General features: G+C 33.4%; 2 protein-coding genes across 2 annotated transcripts; one reads left to right on the forward strand and one right to left on the reverse strand.

The window, feature by feature from the left end:
* The first annotated feature begins 3,225 nt into the window (after positions 1-3,225).
* Positions 3,226-7,859, forward strand: LOC122607815 (G-type lectin S-receptor-like serine/threonine-protein kinase At4g27290). Its single transcript, XM_043780868.1, has 8 exons — positions 3,226-3,345; positions 3,826-5,393; positions 5,569-5,709; positions 6,119-6,273; positions 6,363-6,573; positions 6,671-6,911; positions 7,012-7,162; positions 7,261-7,859. The coding sequence occupies exons 2-8, from the start codon at positions 4,073-4,075 to the stop codon at positions 7,546-7,548; spliced, it is 2,508 nt and encodes an 835-aa protein (XP_043636803.1). The 5' UTR covers positions 3,226-3,345; positions 3,826-4,072; the 3' UTR covers positions 7,549-7,859.
* Positions 7,860-12,178: 4,319 nt separating this feature from the next.
* On the reverse strand, positions 12,179-16,155 carry LOC122607832 (G-type lectin S-receptor-like serine/threonine-protein kinase At4g27290). The gene is made up of 7 exons (XM_043780891.1): positions 14,853-16,155; positions 14,543-14,683; positions 13,653-13,807; positions 13,337-13,547; positions 13,011-13,251; positions 12,767-12,917; positions 12,179-12,663 (listed from the first exon to the last, which is right to left on the reverse strand). The coding sequence occupies exons 1-7, from the start codon at positions 16,123-16,125 to the stop codon at positions 12,376-12,378; spliced, it is 2,460 nt and encodes an 819-aa protein (XP_043636826.1). The 5' UTR covers positions 16,126-16,155; the 3' UTR covers positions 12,179-12,375.
* Between the last annotated feature and the right edge of the window lie 1,360 nt (positions 16,156-17,515).

Below are 17,515 nucleotides of genomic sequence, written 5' to 3' on the forward strand. Positions count from 1 at the left end.
CACTTTCAAGACTCAATCCTTTGATATGTTATTAAGATGATGATGATGGTGAAAACCCCCAACAAAGCTTGCTTAATCTTCCATTAAGAGGTAGAAATCTAGAGGAAGGGAGATATATGTGTTTGTGTATGTTTTTCTTGGAAGAGAAAAGAAAGAGAGGAAGATAAGAAATGAAATGGGTGGAGGAGTTGGAAGGGGCCGACCTAGATTCCAAAAAGGGTAGGCTCCCGCTCTGCCAAATTCGACAAATAGCTAATCATTAACCCTTTAAATGCCAAAACGAACCCACAACATAACTTAACTTAACGATCTCGACTAACACATGCGTCCCAAATTGCACAACAAATTGATCTATCTGTACACATTGCACTTAATGAACTTCAAATTGCACTTGAACTATATTGGCCAACTCGATAGTTAGTTAAATTGAATATATGGTCAAAAGGTCAGGAACCGCGATTGTTACACTATATATGTTGTACGTGTATGTTGCTCTACCACATTGCTAGTGAAGTAATATAATATTTGTTTGCCGATTAGATGGTCTTAACACTTGCTATTAGCTAACACAATGCAATAACATATAGATTAAGAATAGGAAATATAGCTTCATGGCGCACCCTTATGGGTCACGCCACGATGTGCAATGTCTCATCAATTGCTTCTATATGGCTGGTTCGCATACTTGATAATTAGTCAGCATTAGTTTTGTCGTCTTCCTTCTCATCAAAATACAAATCACAGGTACATTATGCTATAGAAAAAAAAGAAATCAAGAAAGTAAAACATTTGGCTTCTTACGGTGTGTACCTTGCTGAGTGCTGCAGAGTCGATGCAATTACATATAGTAATTGACCTTTAGTATGACTCTCAAGTGTCAAATATTGTAGAATCTGGTGTCGAGCTTACAAATTGTTATCAATACCTGATCCTAAAGTATCATACACAAATTGCTTGTACATTGAGCATTAATTAAGAGTGCTTTTCTCCCTATTTTACATCTTATTATATATATATATATATATATATCTTATTCTACCGATCCAGAGTATACTTATATTCACCGATTAAGTAAATAACTATCAAGAAAGAAGTAATCCTTTAACTTTGTTTAAGGTCCTTTTTTTGAGAAAAGAGAATAGAAAGGAAAAAAGAAAGACCGAATACACTAGAAAAATTTATTTTTTCTATATCTATATTGAGAAGAGATAGAATTTTTTTCATGATTAGTGAACTAATGCAGGGTCTAATTTTTAGTAACTGAAAAGGTTAGATTGAAATGTCTCTTAATATTAATATTGTTACAAAAACTATTTTATTTGAGTATTAAGTTATTATTTGTTGGCCTATGGCCCAAACATGAATAGCCCGTTTTCTATTTGACCCAATAAACTAAAGCTAGTTGTTTTGACCCCCTACATAAGCCGACTTTCTATTGTTTTGACTTTTGACATTGCGAATTCCAACACTTAGCAATATTGAACCTGTATTAGCAACGATTTCGCAATAAAAACCAATAACTTTGAGTCAATTAAAGTTCAGCCTTTCGGGTTGGAGCGGCCTCCAAATACGAAACGCTTTAAAAGAGACCATATATCCTTCGATAGATGGAACTACTTTTATTTACCTCGAGTGCAAAAAAATCTCAGGAATTGCGAGATATATGACTTCCATGTTTATAAATTGTTCCAAATGAATTGTTTTACAATGGAAATATATATTTTTTTTTTTCAGTTCATGCCAAGTTGTAAGCCAATAGCTACCTATAAATACCCTACCAGTGATGAGATCAATAGAGTTGTAAAGAAGTAAGGTGCATTTTTTAACAAACTGAAATTTAAAGAAAATAATCTTACATGTTCCATATGTCGTCTCACTTAACATATGGGCCTTTAGTTGTGTAATACTTATATTATAAAAATAGAAATTGAAGTAGAGAAATATAAATTAAGGTTTCGGAACTATGCTAAATCATAGACACACTACAAAAAATCGGCTTTTGAGGAAGAATTTTTATACGATGGAAAACGTTTCGTCACAATAAAGATGTTAAACGACAAAAATAAAATAAAAATGTACTTCTAACATTTATGATACTTTAGGATCAGGTTGTGGTTGTGATGTCAATTTCTAAGCTTAGACATCGGAGTCTACAAAAAAATACACTCGAGAGTCATAAAAAAAAAAAGTTATAAGCTTGTATATTTGATTAATGTTTGAGTTTTTTTAACTTTAGTTTAACTTTTTATATATAAGTATAATTTTTATATTTAAGTATAATTTAGCTTGTATAATTTTTATTTTTTCGTCCTTTTCAATTTTTATATAAAAAAAATAAAGATTATATACTTTTAGAGTTTCTTATTTTTACCACTAAACTTTTGAGTTTTTTAACTTTAGTCTAACTTTTTTTATACAAGTATAAGCTTGTATACTTTTAGAGTTTCTTAATTTTTACCACTTAACTTTTAGGTTTTTTGACTTTAGTCTAACTTTTTATAAACAAGTATAATTTACTTTTAAATTGTAACTTATTTTTACCACTTAACGTTTGGGTTTCTTTAAACTTTAATCTAACTTTTTGTATACAAAGTATAGTTTACTTTTAAAGTTTTTAATTTTTAGCAATTAACTTTATGTTTTTAACTTTAATCATCAAATCTTTTTTTTTTTACTTTCTATTTTTTATTTTAAAGTTTCTAACTTTTACCATCAAATTCTTGGTTTTGGGTACCTATTTTTTAGTTTCCACCTAAACTTTTAGTTTCCAAACTTTTAGGCAATGTTGTATGTATATATGTTTGTATGACACAACATCGATCTCGGACAACACCCTCCCGGGGTAAAATAACAAAGTAACTTCTTTTTTAAAAAGGTGAATTTCGCTGAAAACTTCGTTTCGCGATTCAACAACGAGACTCTTGCAAGAGGTCTAGAATATGTTGTCTTAACCGGATCTGCGCTAAAGAGCTCCCACAAAGTAGAAATGTCTATTTCAAATACCGATGGGGAAACCCCCTACTAATCCACTCGAAAGCATGACGTTTAATAGGAGTTTACCCTGTCCCTTCAGACTTGAAGCTGGTAAAACCCAAGTTAAGCTCTCATAAAAAGACTTCTTGAACACAAAACCTCGTATGGGATGATCTTCCAACTATTGAGCATTATTGAGTTAATGCTTCATGTTTTCCTGTTTCAGTTTTTTTAATTAATTAAACACCTGTAATAATTCCCCCAATCCCAACTCATGATGTTCCATTCTTAAAATTTCTTTTTTTGCATTCCAATAATCAAGAGCCAGACTACGTATATACAAGTTGTGGCCTGTGGGTTTTCGATAATAAGGTATGTAAATCTAATAATATTGTTCGCTCCAATAATAATAATACGAGTAATATATCAAAGACTTTACACTCAGATTCTTTTCATTTAACTTGCTGTTGCTCAGATTCAAACGCCAAATATTTTCCATGTTTTATTGTTTCATTATCAGATTCTTTGATTTAGCTTTGGTAAATTATACACAGACCATGAGAAAAACCGTTAACCCGACGGTTAGTTGTAAACGGGGACTCGTCGGGTTTTTGGGCGGGGTTTGGGACGGGGTTTTTAATCGGATTCCGGTCCGGGATCACCGTTATGATTGAGGTTAGATTGTCTACATCTAATCTTTCGAGATATTAACCTACAACTTGTGGAAAACGACCTTAGATGTTTATTTTTTATTTTTATATTAATTTGAAAGATCTCTATATATTTTCGTGACTAAGATATATATTTCGATGGCTTTCAATCCTTTGACAAACTTACACTCATGACTCACAGGTCACAGTGGGGACACGCATTTTAACGTACTTGTAATTGATCGGGTAATGGGATGGCTTCCAATCCGTTGACTAATAGATATGACTCACATATAACTAAAATATCACCTAAGGAAAAGCTTACGCAGGTCAGCCATAGATAGAAATTTATACTTATGACTCCAGCCTAAGACCACTTCTTAGAAAACCTGCCTCTTTTGGTCCTTACAACGTGTCTCAAATGAACACAAATAATGCAAAACTAACCCATGAAGGTATTATATGTTCCGCCTTTCCTCAGACACAAGAAAACAACAATGGATATACCATTCATGTTTTTACTACTCTTAGGTGTTCTACTTGTTCAATTGTCAGAATCTAAAGCAGTAGACAGCATTTATGCAAATCAAGCTATCAAAGATGATGGCAATACGATTGTTTCCCGTGGTGGGAAGTTCAAGTTAGGATTTTTTAGTCCCGGAAAATCCAAGTATCGGTATGTGGGGATATGGTTCAACAATATATCAGTTTGTACTCCCATTTGGGTTGCAAACAGGGAGACGCCGATTGCTGATAAAACGGGCATCTTCATACTCACTCATGAAGGAGAACTGATTATATCGGCAGATGGTGGACATACTAAAATCTGGTCATCCAATTCGACGTCCTTGGCTATGATCAATCCAGTTGCACGGATTCTAGACACCGGAAATCTTGTTCTTTGGGACAATACTAGTACCAATAATCAAAACCTGATTTGGCAGAGTTTTGATTATATGGGTGACACATTTATAGCAGGGATGAAAATTGGAAAGAATTTAGTAACAGGGTTAGAATGGTCCATGACATCCTGGAAGAGTCCTGATGATCCTTCTCAGGGTGAATATATACATTACTTAGATACAAATGGATATCCACAAATGTATGGGAGGAAAGGTAAGGTTTTGAGATGGAGAATTGGACCATGGAATGGTCTCGGAAATAGTGGCATTCCTAGTGACACTCCAAATAAAATTTACGCAATGGAGTTTGTTCATAATCAGAAAGAAATGTATCAAACATATGAACTGAAAACTTCAATTATTCAACGGGTACAGCTGACTTGGGACGGGAAGATACTGCAAATGCATTGGATAGAGCGACTGCAAGAGTGGATTGTGTATGCAGATGTTGGAGTTGACAGTTTTAACCGTTATGGAGTATGCGGTCCTTATGGAAGCAATAACATCAATATGCGTCCCTTTTGTAGTTGTTTGAAAGGTTTCGAACCAAGATTTCCAGATGAGTGGGAAGCATCAGATTGGTCAGGCGGATGTCAACGGAAAAAACCTTTAGATTGTGCAAGTGGAGATGGCTTCTGGAAGATATCAGGAGTGAAACTTCCAGACACACGACATTCATGGTACAATGTGAGCATGAGCTTAGGTGAATGCGAGATGACTTGCAGAAGGAGTTGCAATTGTACAGCTTATGCAAATTTAGATATTAGGGGAAGTGGGTGTTTGTTATGGTTTGGTGAGCTTATGGACATCAGAGAGTATGATGAAAAACACAATCTTTACATAAGAATGGATGCCTCTGAATTAGCAGGTACTCGCCTTTTCATCTAATATATTCCACGGTCTTGTTTTCCTATTCTCAATTTATTAGACCTTTTAGATGTCTTGTTTTCCCATTCTCAATTTATTAGACCTTTTAGATGTCTTTCATTTTCTGGTTCATTTTTAATGAAAGCCTACTGAATTTGATAACTCGTTACTGGAAGGACATAATATATCGCAATTTAGCTACAAGAGGAAGAAAGAAGTGATCATGGTAGTGCTCTCAATTATCTCAGCTGTGCTGTTACTGTTGTTTGCAGTCGCGTATGCTTGTAAGAAGAGAAGACCTTACATGAAACAAAGAGGTAACAAACTTTTAGTTTTAATGCTTCTAAATATGAAACAAAGAGCTAACAAACTTTTAGTTTTAATGCTTCTAGAAATGAAACAAAGAGGTAACAATTTTTAGTTCTAATGCTTCTAGAAATGAAACAATGGTAATCAAGGTTGTCAAACTCACTTGAATTGAACATTTTAAATATAAAGTTCAAAATTATCTGTATGATATGTTCATAAGACCATATATAGGATTGTTCATATACCAAGTTTGACATAGGGAACACTAAGACTAGTCCGATTTTTGGCCAATGATGACCGACTTTTGACCAAATTTTAACCAAACTGATATTTTGGCCGATTCAGCCCTGTTGCCAATGATAACTTTTGGCACATTTTTGTAATGAAAAAAAATCTAACATTGATGCTGAATTGTAGGAATCTGGGATGCACTTAATAAAAAGAATAAAAGTGTTCAGATGGAAGATACTGATGACTTGCCTTTTTTTAGCCTGTATGAAGTAGCTAAGGCTACTAAAAACTTTAGTATCGATAACAAGATTGGAGAAGGGGGCTTTGGTCTTGTTTACAAGGTAACTTATTGATACCTTACTAGAAAAAGGCAAAAAGCAACAACTATCGGTTTGCATCATGAATAAGAAATCATAAACTTTGATCTCAGGGTATTTTGGTAGATGGGCGAGAGGTAGCTGTGAAAAGGCTCTCCGAATCATCTAAGCAAGGGCTTGAGGAATTCAAGAACGAGATAATGTGTATTGCCAAACTTCAGCACCGAAATCTTGTAAAGATTCTCGGATATTGCATTCATGGAAATGAAATGATTCTGATTTATGAATACATGGCTAACAAAAGCCTGGACTCGTTTCTATTTGGTTTAGCTCTCTCTCTCTCTCTCTGTGATTTCACATTATCTTTTCACACTTGTAGTATTATATGCTTAACTAAGCAGATACTCCTTTTTTTTGTCAGACGAAACCAGAAGTTTGATGCTTGACTGGCCTCGCCGTTTTCAAATTATCCACGGGATGGCTCGAGCTATTCTTTATCTGCATCAAGATTCCCGCCTCCAAATCATCCATAGAGATCTCAAGGCAGGCAATGTTCTGTTGGATGCTGACATGAACCCAAAAATCTCTGACTTTGGCCTTGCTAGAAAGTTTTTCGGATCTGATGATACTTTCACCAAGACAAAGAACGTGGTGGGAACCTAGTATGAATCTGAACCATTGTCTATTTATTTTTTATTTGATATTGCAGTTAATTTTCTTTAAGGAAAAATGAAAACAAAAACTGATGCAACTTTGCTGTAGTGGTTACATTTCTCCGGAGTATGCAGTACATGGGAAATTCTCCACAAAGTCGGATGTATTTAGCTTTGGTGTTTTGGTGTTGGAGATAGTAAGTGGTAAAAAAAACAGAGGATTCTCTCATCAAGATCACGGTGACAACCTTCTTGGGCATGTACGTTTAATTAGTGGATTTTTAGAGACCAACCTATTGTCTTTGCTAAGAAACCTCCCGGTGTGTATACTTATCATGATATGTTTTGTCTGATTTAGGCATGGAGACTTCACAAAGAAAACAGGTCAATTGAACTCATGAGTGCGTCTTTACATGACTCGGGCGTCATATCTGAAGTACTACGATCAATACATGTTGGGCTATTATGTGTGCAACATCATGCAGAAGATAGACCCCCTATGATGTCGGTGATTCTGATGCTCATCAGTGAGGGTGTGTTGCCTGAACCTAAACAACCTGCCTTTTTCACAGGAGAAAGTCATGGTGAAGTTCGGTCAATGTCATCAGCTGATGAATACATGATAACGCAATTGATTGCTCGATAGAAAGCACATGTTAATGACAAATTTACAAATACCAGCAACAGTTTGTTAGTAATATCTATATATATATATAGTTGAAGCATGTGGTTTTCTAGAGTTTTTTGTACAGACAGGGCGAAATTACATATTTTTGGTGCTTCTAGTAATTTCGTCGAAGAAAGTAGGAAGTCCGGTGTTGTGACTTATCCATATCATCCAAATACGGTGTCCATAACACCGAACTTAATCTAGGTGGAGCACTTTTTCAATTCTTCAAGCATGTTGTCTTTTACGTATTAATTAATTGAAGTGAATGAGGTCTCTAATTAATTAAACTAGGTATCTATATCACCGCCCTTCACTTTGTCTTTTCTTTTTCTCTTGTTTTTTTGAATGTTTCATGTATCCACTGACTTATATAATTATATTCCATTCATAAAAACTCACACTCACAACACATTTGCTCTGCCTTCCAAAAAAGAAAAAAACAGAACATTTGCTCTCTAGCTTTATTACTTTCAAACACCGAACTTCTGTGAGAAAAGTGAAGAACGATGTCAGGAAGTGAAGGTAGGGTTATCTCATACCCAATTTGGGTGAAAAATTTTTCACATCTTGATTTTTTATTTCATAAAAATCAGGGGCCCATCATTTATTCATTAATATTAAAATATTAATATGTAAGAGGTTTTTCACCCAACTTAGGTGTGTGACAACCCCATATTCACATTTCTCATATATATATATATATATATACGGTAACACTCCGGTGAGAACAGTCTTAAAATAAGAACGGTGGGAACACTTAAAAAACATCATTTTGATGCATTAAAAGTCCATAAAACTAACATAGTGCAGAACTAATTATCATCATTTAAGTGTTTAACAACACATTGATCCGTCAAAATCGAAAGAATCACATTTTTTGATAGATGCATCATTTTGAAGAATATGCATCCAAGATGGATGCACAAAACAAAAAACATAATTTTCTTCATTTTGACAGGCCAATGTGTTGCTATACACTTAAATAATGATAATTAGTTATGCACTATGTTAATTTTATGGACTTTTAATGCATCAAAATGATGTTTTTTAAGTGTTCTCACCGTTCTTATTTTAAGACTATTCTTATTTGATTGTCCCCCTACTTTTATATATATATATATATATAGGGGTGAGATATTTTGAGACCACCTCTTATTTTAAGACCAACTAGGACGATTGATTTTTGTACACCATCATCATCTACTACGATATACAAGACTTTTTTGTAAAAACACTAAGACTTTCCGGCGACGGGCCCACCGGAAAATCATGTGTAAGTTAACTTACACATGTGTAAGTTACTTATGTGTAACTTACACATGTGTAAGTTAACTTACACATGATTTTTTTGTGGGCCCGTCGCTGGAAAGTCATAGTGTTTTTACAAAAAAGTCTTGTATATCGTAATAGATCATGATGGTGGTGTGTAACTTACGAAAATCAATGGCCCTTTTCTGGATTTTTGTTAGTTTGTCTCAAATTATCTTTCCTATATATATATATATTTGTTTGAAGGGAGCTAATATTCGTACCACAACAATTAAAATATCTATCACAGCTGCGCAATATATATTTGTACAATACGTTGCGAAACTTGTACACTGTGGTAGTGTATCATTTACTGTGGTACGTTTCATTTCCCTTGTTTGAAAGTAGTAAAGCTAGAGCAAATGTTTTGTGTTTTTTTTTCTTTTTTGGAAGGCAGAGCAAATCACCGGACTTCTGTGAGAAAAGTGAAAAACGGTGTCCATAATACAATTCTTAATCTCCTCAATGTCTACAAACAGCCACCTGCACAAAAAAGTGATCCACATAGATTAAGTTCGGTGTTATAGACACCGTATTTGGATGATACGGTTAGGAATGGCAATGGGTCGGGTTTGGGGCGGGTAGTACTAAACTCAAACCCGATAAGAAATATACGACCTGAACCCGACCCGATACCCATCGGGGACCTTATCGGGGATAAAATCATGCCCAAAATCCGAAACCCGACCCGATAAGGATATTTATTTTTTAAAAATATTTACTAAAACTTATACTCCTATGATTTGAGAAAGGTACTACTTATTCTTGATGTTTTGAAAAATGGATGTGCAAGTTATTGAACATAGATACAAATTTTGTTGATATTAGTGTGGAATATAGATTCAAAACTAATTACTTATAAATATATAGATATATGTATTGATATCGGGTCGGGTCGGGTCGGGGTAGACATGCCCCAGTCCCTGCCCCGAACGGGTTGGGTATCGGGTTTCCCCGTTGGGTCGGGTTTTTTTTTTTTGCCATCCCTAGATACGTCATACGTGTAAGTCCGGTGTTTTCCTACTTTCGCAAAAATCTTGGACGAAATTACTAAAAGCACCAAAGATTGGTAATTTTGTCCTATTCGTAAAAAAAACTCCAACTCTTATCATTATTAGAAGTTTAGAACATATGCTGTCATTTAAGTTTTTATCATCTGAAAATTAAAATTTTCTTGAAACTAGAAAATTGAATAAAATACTTCGTGATCTGAATTTAACACAATGTGGTTTTAATTTTTATTTAAAAAACACATTGTGTTAAGTTCATGTCACAGTGTGTTTGAACAATTTTTTGATTTTCACGCGCTATCAAAACACAATGTAATTTAAAACTTAACACAATGGGTTTTTGGATTACACAATAAAAACACCTAATAAAAAACTTAACAGTGTGTTTTGACTAGTTTTCTAATTTTCACATAAATTTTAGTTTTCAAGTGAACATTCCACGTCTTTTTAAACTCAATATTAACCACTAACCACTTATCCAACTTATGTAGTTATGTCTGCTGTTCTTATAAGGAGGCTGGTTTCTGAAAAAATTAATTAACATATATACGAGTAATAATTTAGGTTGGATAGTTTGTGAGTGAAAAAAATTGTCCATCAATTTCACACCTGATAGAATTAATACCCATGTCCCTGAATGTGAGAGGAAACACCAAGTATATGCTGTCAACAAACCATACGAGTTAATCTATCAAGTTAAAATCTATCCAATAAAACATCCAATCGAAAATATATTACGAGTATTACACTATTACCTGTGATTGTTTTTGGTCCACAACCGATATCAACTCTTATCATTATTAGAACATATAGCTATCTTTTTAAACTTTTTACCACAAAAATCATCATTTTATCTTTTTATAAAATAATAAATGGTTTACTTCTTTTAGCTTCTCAAAAATAAAATAAAAAATTATTCCACATCCCGCGCATAACGATATACTAAATATATTTAATATATAATATAATGTAATTATGAAATATGGAATTCACATAACACATTGATACCTTTTAGTCATACACAAATAACCGTATATATTTTTTATACATAATCTTTATATATACTAAAAAATAACTGACCTAATAGCTTATTAACCAATCATAGCTTTTGATTTTATCAATTTGATTTTTGATGATGTCATCATTTAAATATAAAAAAACTTTATTTAATTTATATAAAATAAATTATGCAATCATAGTAAATTCGAGTACATATATCATATTTGGATAACTACAATATTAAAGTCATTATCCACTTTACCAATATCTTTATCACCTAAATTAAATATAAAAAATATATATCGTTGTGTTGAAATAAAAAAATGTATGTTATTTGTAAAATTCTTGTTTCTTTTAAAAAAAATTTAATGATCATGCTATATTTTCGTAAAGGGAGTTTTTTGCTTTTCAAACAAAAGAATAAATAAATTCTATAGACCTATCTTTACATATTACATACCCAAATTAAACAAAAATCTTATCACAATTTTAAACTTTATATCTATTAAAAGATAATTGACCTTTATTAGTTAATCAATTAATCTAATAACTTATTAACCTGACAATTTAATTGACCAATCATAACTCTTATAATCTCAAAATCATTATTAGTCTTATTATAATTTCAAAACTCTAATAATCTTTATCTAAATATTTTAACATTATATTTTTATTTATATAAAAAATCTCATTAATTATTATTAGTCTTATCATAATTTCAAAACTCTAATAATCTTTATCCAAATATTTTAATATTATATTTTTATTTGTAAAAAAAATCTCATTAATTTACACTTTTTGTTTTTCATGTGACACCTTTGGCCTCATTAAAGACTTAATTTATAAGTTATAACTATTATAAAATATTTATCTTTATTTTTATCTGTTTATATATCGAAAGACAATTGTTTTAATAACTTATCAACCAATCACAGTTTCGGTTTCCTCAAATTGATTTTTGCGTTCAATTTTGACTTTAATTTACATTTTTTGTTTCACTAACTTATACATTTTATCCAATACTTTTAATTTAATACATCAATAATAATAGTTAATACATATCTAATAAAGTAATCTTTATGTTTATTTAAATACATTTCTAAATAGATCTTTACAAACCAAACATATCTTACTTTATATATTTATTTTACCACTTTTTGTCGTAAACTTATATAAGTTTTGTTTAACTATAAAATCTTTATATACATTCGTATATTTATACGGTTTTAGTACATACTGTATTTGTATAAAACATGTATTGTTATGAGAAGAAGATTGAATTAATAAAATGAAAACAAAGAAAGTTAATATCAAATAGACGTACTAATAAAGGTTATTATCGAACAATCATTTTTTTGGGATTTGTATCGTTACAATTGAACCTTCAACTTACGAACTCCAGAAAACCACATGCTTCAACTAGATAAAAATTACTAAACCAACTGTTGTGGGTATGTGTACATTTAACATTAATAACATGTGCTTACTATCGAGCAATCAATTGTGTTATCATGTATTCCCCAGATGATGCAACCGGCTGAACTCCCCCATGACTTTCTCCTGTGAAAAAGGCTGGTTGTTTAGGTTCAGGCAACACGCCCTCACTGATCAGCATCAGAACCACCGACATCATAGTTGGTCTATCTTCTGGATGATGTTGCACACATAATAGCCCAACATATATTGTTCGTAGTACTTCAGATATAATGTACGAATCACGTAACGACTCACTCATAAGTTCAATTGACCTGTTTTCTTTGTATAATCTCCATGCCTAAATCAGTTCAAACTTATCATGATAAGTACACACACCGGGAGGTTTCTTAGCAAAGACAATAGGTTAGTCTCTAAAAGTCCACTGTATCAGTTATACGTACATGTCCAAGAAGGTTGTCACTGTGATCTTCATGAGAGAATCCTCTGTTTTTTTTACCACTTACTATCTCCAACACCAAAACACCAAAGCTAAAAACATCAGACTTCGTGGAGAATTTCCCGTGTACTGCATACTCTGGAGAAATGTAACCGCTGCAGCAAAGTTCAATTCCATCAGTTTTTGTTTTCATTTTTCCTTATAGAAATTGCAAAATTAAACAAATAGACAATGGTTCAGATTCTTACTATGTTCCCACCACTTTCTTTGTCTTGGTGAAAGTATCATCAGATCCGAAAAACTTTCTAGCAAGGCCAAAGTCAGAGATTTTTGGGTTCATGTCAGCATCCAACAGAATATTGCCTGCCTTGAGATCTCTATGGATGATTTGAAGGCGTGAATCTTGATGTAGATATAGAATAGCTCGAGCCATCCCATGGATAATTTGAAAACGGCAAGGCCAATCAAGCATCGAACTTCTGGTTTCATCTGACAAAAATGTGAACGGTTCAGTTAAGCATATAATACCACAAGTGTGAAAGTATATAATGTGAAATCATTGAGAGAGTTAAACCAAATAGAAATGAATCCAAGCTTTTGTTAGCCATGTATTCATAGATCAAAATCAATTCATTTCCGTGAATGCAATATCCGAGAATCTTTACAAGATTTCGGTGCTGAAGTCTGGCTATACACATGATTTCATTCTTGAATTCATCAAGCCCTTGCACAGATGATTCCGAGAGCCTTTTCACAGCTACCTCTCGCCCGTCTTCCAACACACCCTGAGGTTAAAGTTTATGAATGTTTATACTTCTGTTATTTATATTAAAATTTTATAAAATATAAATAGTTTGTTGCTGTTTTTAAGAAGGTAACGGTTCGTTTACCTTGTAAACAGGACCAAAGCCCCCTTCTCCAATCTTGTTATCGATACTAAAGTTTTTTGTAGCCTTAGCTATTTCATACAGGCTAAAAAAAGGCAAGTCATCAGTATCTTCTATTTGAATAATGCTATTCTTTTTATTAAGTGCATCCCAGATTCCTACAATTCAACATGATAGAATTTTTCCTCATTAGTCATTACAAGAATGTGCCAAAAGACCAAAGGGTTGATAGCCCAACGGTACCAAGAAGTTATGACGCCGGGCCCATTACAATATGCCTCCGGTCAAACCTTGTTGGTGAGGGTTCATTTCTCCAAAAGGAGGATTAAATTCCTATATTGGCCAGTGGGTATTTGGTTAAAGTGTCATACAGGCAGGTTCCCTCTTGCTGGTTGGGGGGATTGGTACCCATTGTGGTACATGGGACTAAGGGGTTCCTGGGTACCCTTTTTAAGAATGTGCCAAAAGTTACTCAGTGTTTTAAAACTGTTTCTTCAAGGATGAGAAATTGGCGATAACTTGCTACAGGGCTGTATCAGCCAAAATATCAGATTGGTAAAATTTTGGTCAAAATTCTGTCATTGTCAGTCAAAAATCAGCCTGAATATGGTGTTACTTCGGTGAGACTTGGTCAAAAACTTGGCTAAAATTCAGTTTGAAGTATTTAAATAATTTGTGTTAATGTTGTAAACATATTTCTTGGCCTATAAACAATCTTATGGTTGTATGAACATGTCATACAGATAATTTCGAAATTTTCAAATCCAAGTACTCTCCACCTAAGCCGATTAGTTACTAATACGTAGCCGACCTCTGAAGTACCACCAACGGAGCTATACAACCTTGATTAATATTGTTTCAATTATAGAAGCATTAAAACTAAGATTTGTTACCTCTTCGTTTTATATAAGGTATTTTCTTCTTACAAGCATACATGACTGCAAACATCACTAACAGCATAGCTGACGTAATTGATAGCACTCCTGCGAGCACTCCTTTCTTCTCCTTGTAGCTAGATTGCGATATTAATTTTCCTTTCAATAAAGGGTCATCAAATTCAGTATGCTTTTGCTACAAGACGATAAATCCACTAAATAAAAAACAAACTTAAAACGACGCAGAAAATGAGCGACATCTAAAGCTCTAATAGATTGAGAATAGGAAAACAAGACGGTGGACAATATTAGATCAAAAGGTGAGTACCAGCTAATTCAGAGGCAGCCATTCTTATGTAAAGATTGTGCTTCACGTCATATTCTCGTATGTCCATAAGCTCATCAAACCACAACAAACACCCACTTCCCCTAATATCTAAGTTTGCATAAGCTGTACAATTGCAATTCCTTCTGCAAGCCATCTCGCATTCACCTAAGGTCATGCTCACATTGTACCATGAATGTCGTGTGTCTGGAAGTTTCACTCCTGATATTTTCCAGAAGCCATCTCCACTTGTGCAATCTAAAGGCCTTTTTCGTTGACATCCCCCTGACCAATCTGATGCTTCCCATTCATCTGGAAGTCTTGGTTTAAAACCTCTCAAACAACCACAAAGGGGACGCCTATTGATGTTATGGCTTCCATAAGGACCACATACTCCATAATGATTAAAACTGTCTACTCCAACATCCGCATACACAATCCACTGTTGCAGTCGCTCTATCCACTGCATTTGCAGTATCTTCCCGTCCCATGTCAAATGTATGTGATGAATTATTGAAGTTTTAAGTTCAAATTTATAATATATTTCTTCATGATTAACAACAAACTCCATTGTGTAAAATGGATTTGGAGCATCACTAGGAAGGCCACTACTTCCGATACCATTCCATGGTCCAATTCTCCACTGCAAAACATCACCTTTTTTCCCAAACACTTGCGGATATCCATTTGTATCTACACAATCTACATATTGACCCTTGGAAGGATCATCAGGACTCTTCCAAGACGTCAAACACCTCTCTAAGCCTGTTCTTAAATCCATTCCTAATTTCATCCCTGCTATTAATGTGTCACTGGGATAATCAAAACTCTGCCAAATCAGGTTTTGATTATTGGTACTACTATTGTCCCAAAGAACAAGATTTCCGGTGTCAAGAATCCGTACAACTGGGTTGATCATAGTCAAAGATATCGAATTGGATGACCAGATTTTAGTACTTCCACCATCTGCCAAAATAACCAGGTTTCCTTGATGAGTGAGTATGAAGACGCCCGTTTTATCAACAATCGGCGTCTCCATGTTTGCAACCCATACAGGTGTACAAACTGATATCTTGTTGTACCATATCCCCACGTACCGATACTTGGATTTTCCCGGGCTAAAAAATCCTAACTTGAACATCCCACCGCGGGAAACAATTGTATTGCCATCATCTTTGATAGCTTGATCTGCATAAAATCTGTCCACTGCTTTAGAGTCTGACAAGTGAACCACTAGAACACCTGAGAGTAGTAAAAACATGGATGGAATGTCCATAGTTGTTTTCTTGTGTCTTAGGAAAGATAGAGTAATATATTGACAAAATACATTGACAAAATACAAATGTCCATAGTTGTTTTCTTGTAGTCCTACGGATTGGAAGCCATCACAATATACATTGACAAAAATACAAATTGAAAATATCGTACTATAACTTTTTATCACTTTGACATCTCATGTTAGCCTTACAATTATTAATAATTGATTTAGACCTTTTCTCTAACTATTTAATAATTGAACTATATCAATAAAAAAGTTATTTTATATAATCACTAACTTAATTTATATAGCATATATTATATAACTTTTAATTTTTAAAAACTTATTCTAAAAACTTACTAATAAAATTACATAAATATTTTTCAAACAATTATTGAACACCGGTAACAAAAAGTATATAATTGAGAAAAATGGTTCGAACGTCAAAATCTTCATCCAATTCATATTTAAATTGTTTACCTTCTTTTCGACTTTTATTCTAACTTTAATTACGTTTTTATTAAAGCAAATATCCCTCCATCCCTCCTCACCCCCCAATTTCCCTTTTTAATTTTATCTAGGCGGTTCAAGCGTATACAGTGATGGGCTGGCTGTTTGTGACGCGTAAGAAGTTGGTGCGAGTATGTTCTGTTTTTGCACTGATTTATGTTTTAACAGTCAATCAAATGCTACTAAGTGTTTTCATGTACACAGGTTAAAAAATTTTCTATCAAGTGTTCCATGTTTGGTTCTTAATTAAAGGGTATTTCTTGGCGGAGGTAAATCCAATTTGGGCTTAATTTATTGTTCATGATCCAATGGGTAAACTCAAAAACTTAAGTTTCGTTCTTTCTACTTACAATTTGTCAGCTTTTTTGAATGCAAAACTAAAAGGACCTCAATTTGTCATCATTAGGACCAACCACTATCCGGTTGAAGCATTTCATCAAACACTTGGTGTCTATCATTATTAAAACATACAGTTCTCTTATTCTCTACAAGAAAATAATATTACCTCCTAAAAGAAAAGAACTGAGTAAGAAATGGAAATGTAGTGGGAGGAGGGTTTATGGCTGAAATATCTTTCAAAAAATTTCGAGAGGCAAAAAAAGGAGTCATAATTGAACAAACAAAAAAGGTGGCTAAGGCTAATAGGAGCAAGACTTTATGAGAAAGCTTTTTATAGGGGTATCTTTTGACAAGTGGAAATTCATTCATCAAGGGGCTTCCTCTTATTTTATTTTGGAGCAAGGCTTCACAAAGGAAGTCCTTCTTGTGAGCCAAACTTGTATTTTTTATATTTTGTTTTATGTTTGTTTAATGAAATTTTGTTTTTTACAATTCTTTACCCTTGAGTTTTTACGTTTGCAAAAAAGAATCATCAAAATTTTAGATTGGAGATGTTATA

The sequence above is a fragment of the Erigeron canadensis genome, chromosome 1 (genome assembly GCF_010389155.1).
Source record: "Erigeron canadensis isolate Cc75 chromosome 1, C_canadensis_v1, whole genome shotgun sequence".
Classification (NCBI taxonomy): Eukaryota; Viridiplantae; Streptophyta; class Magnoliopsida; order Asterales; family Asteraceae; genus Erigeron; species Erigeron canadensis.

Coding starts and splice junctions, on each gene's coding strand:
- LOC122607815 (XM_043780868.1), top strand. CDS start 4,073: ATGAAGGTATTATATGTTCCGCCTTTCCTCAGACACAAGAAAACAACA. Junction 6,274..6,362: donor GCTTTGGTCTTGTTTACAAG/GTAACTTATTGA, acceptor CTTTGATCTCAG/GGTATTTTGGTAGATGGGCG. Junction 6,574..6,670: donor CCTGGACTCGTTTCTATTTG/GTTTAGCTCTCT, acceptor TTTTTTTGTCAG/ACGAAACCAGAAGTTTGATG.
- LOC122607832 (XM_043780891.1), bottom strand. CDS start 16,125: ATGGACATTCCATCCATGTTTTTACTACTCTCAGGTGTTCTAGTGGTT. Junction 12,918..13,010: donor AAGAAAGTGGTGGGAACATA/GTAAGAATCTGA, acceptor ACTTTGCTGCAG/CGGTTACATTTCTCCAGAGT. Junction 12,664..12,766: donor GTGACAACCTTCTTGGACAT/GTACGTATAACT, acceptor GAACTGATTTAG/GCATGGAGATTATACAAAGA.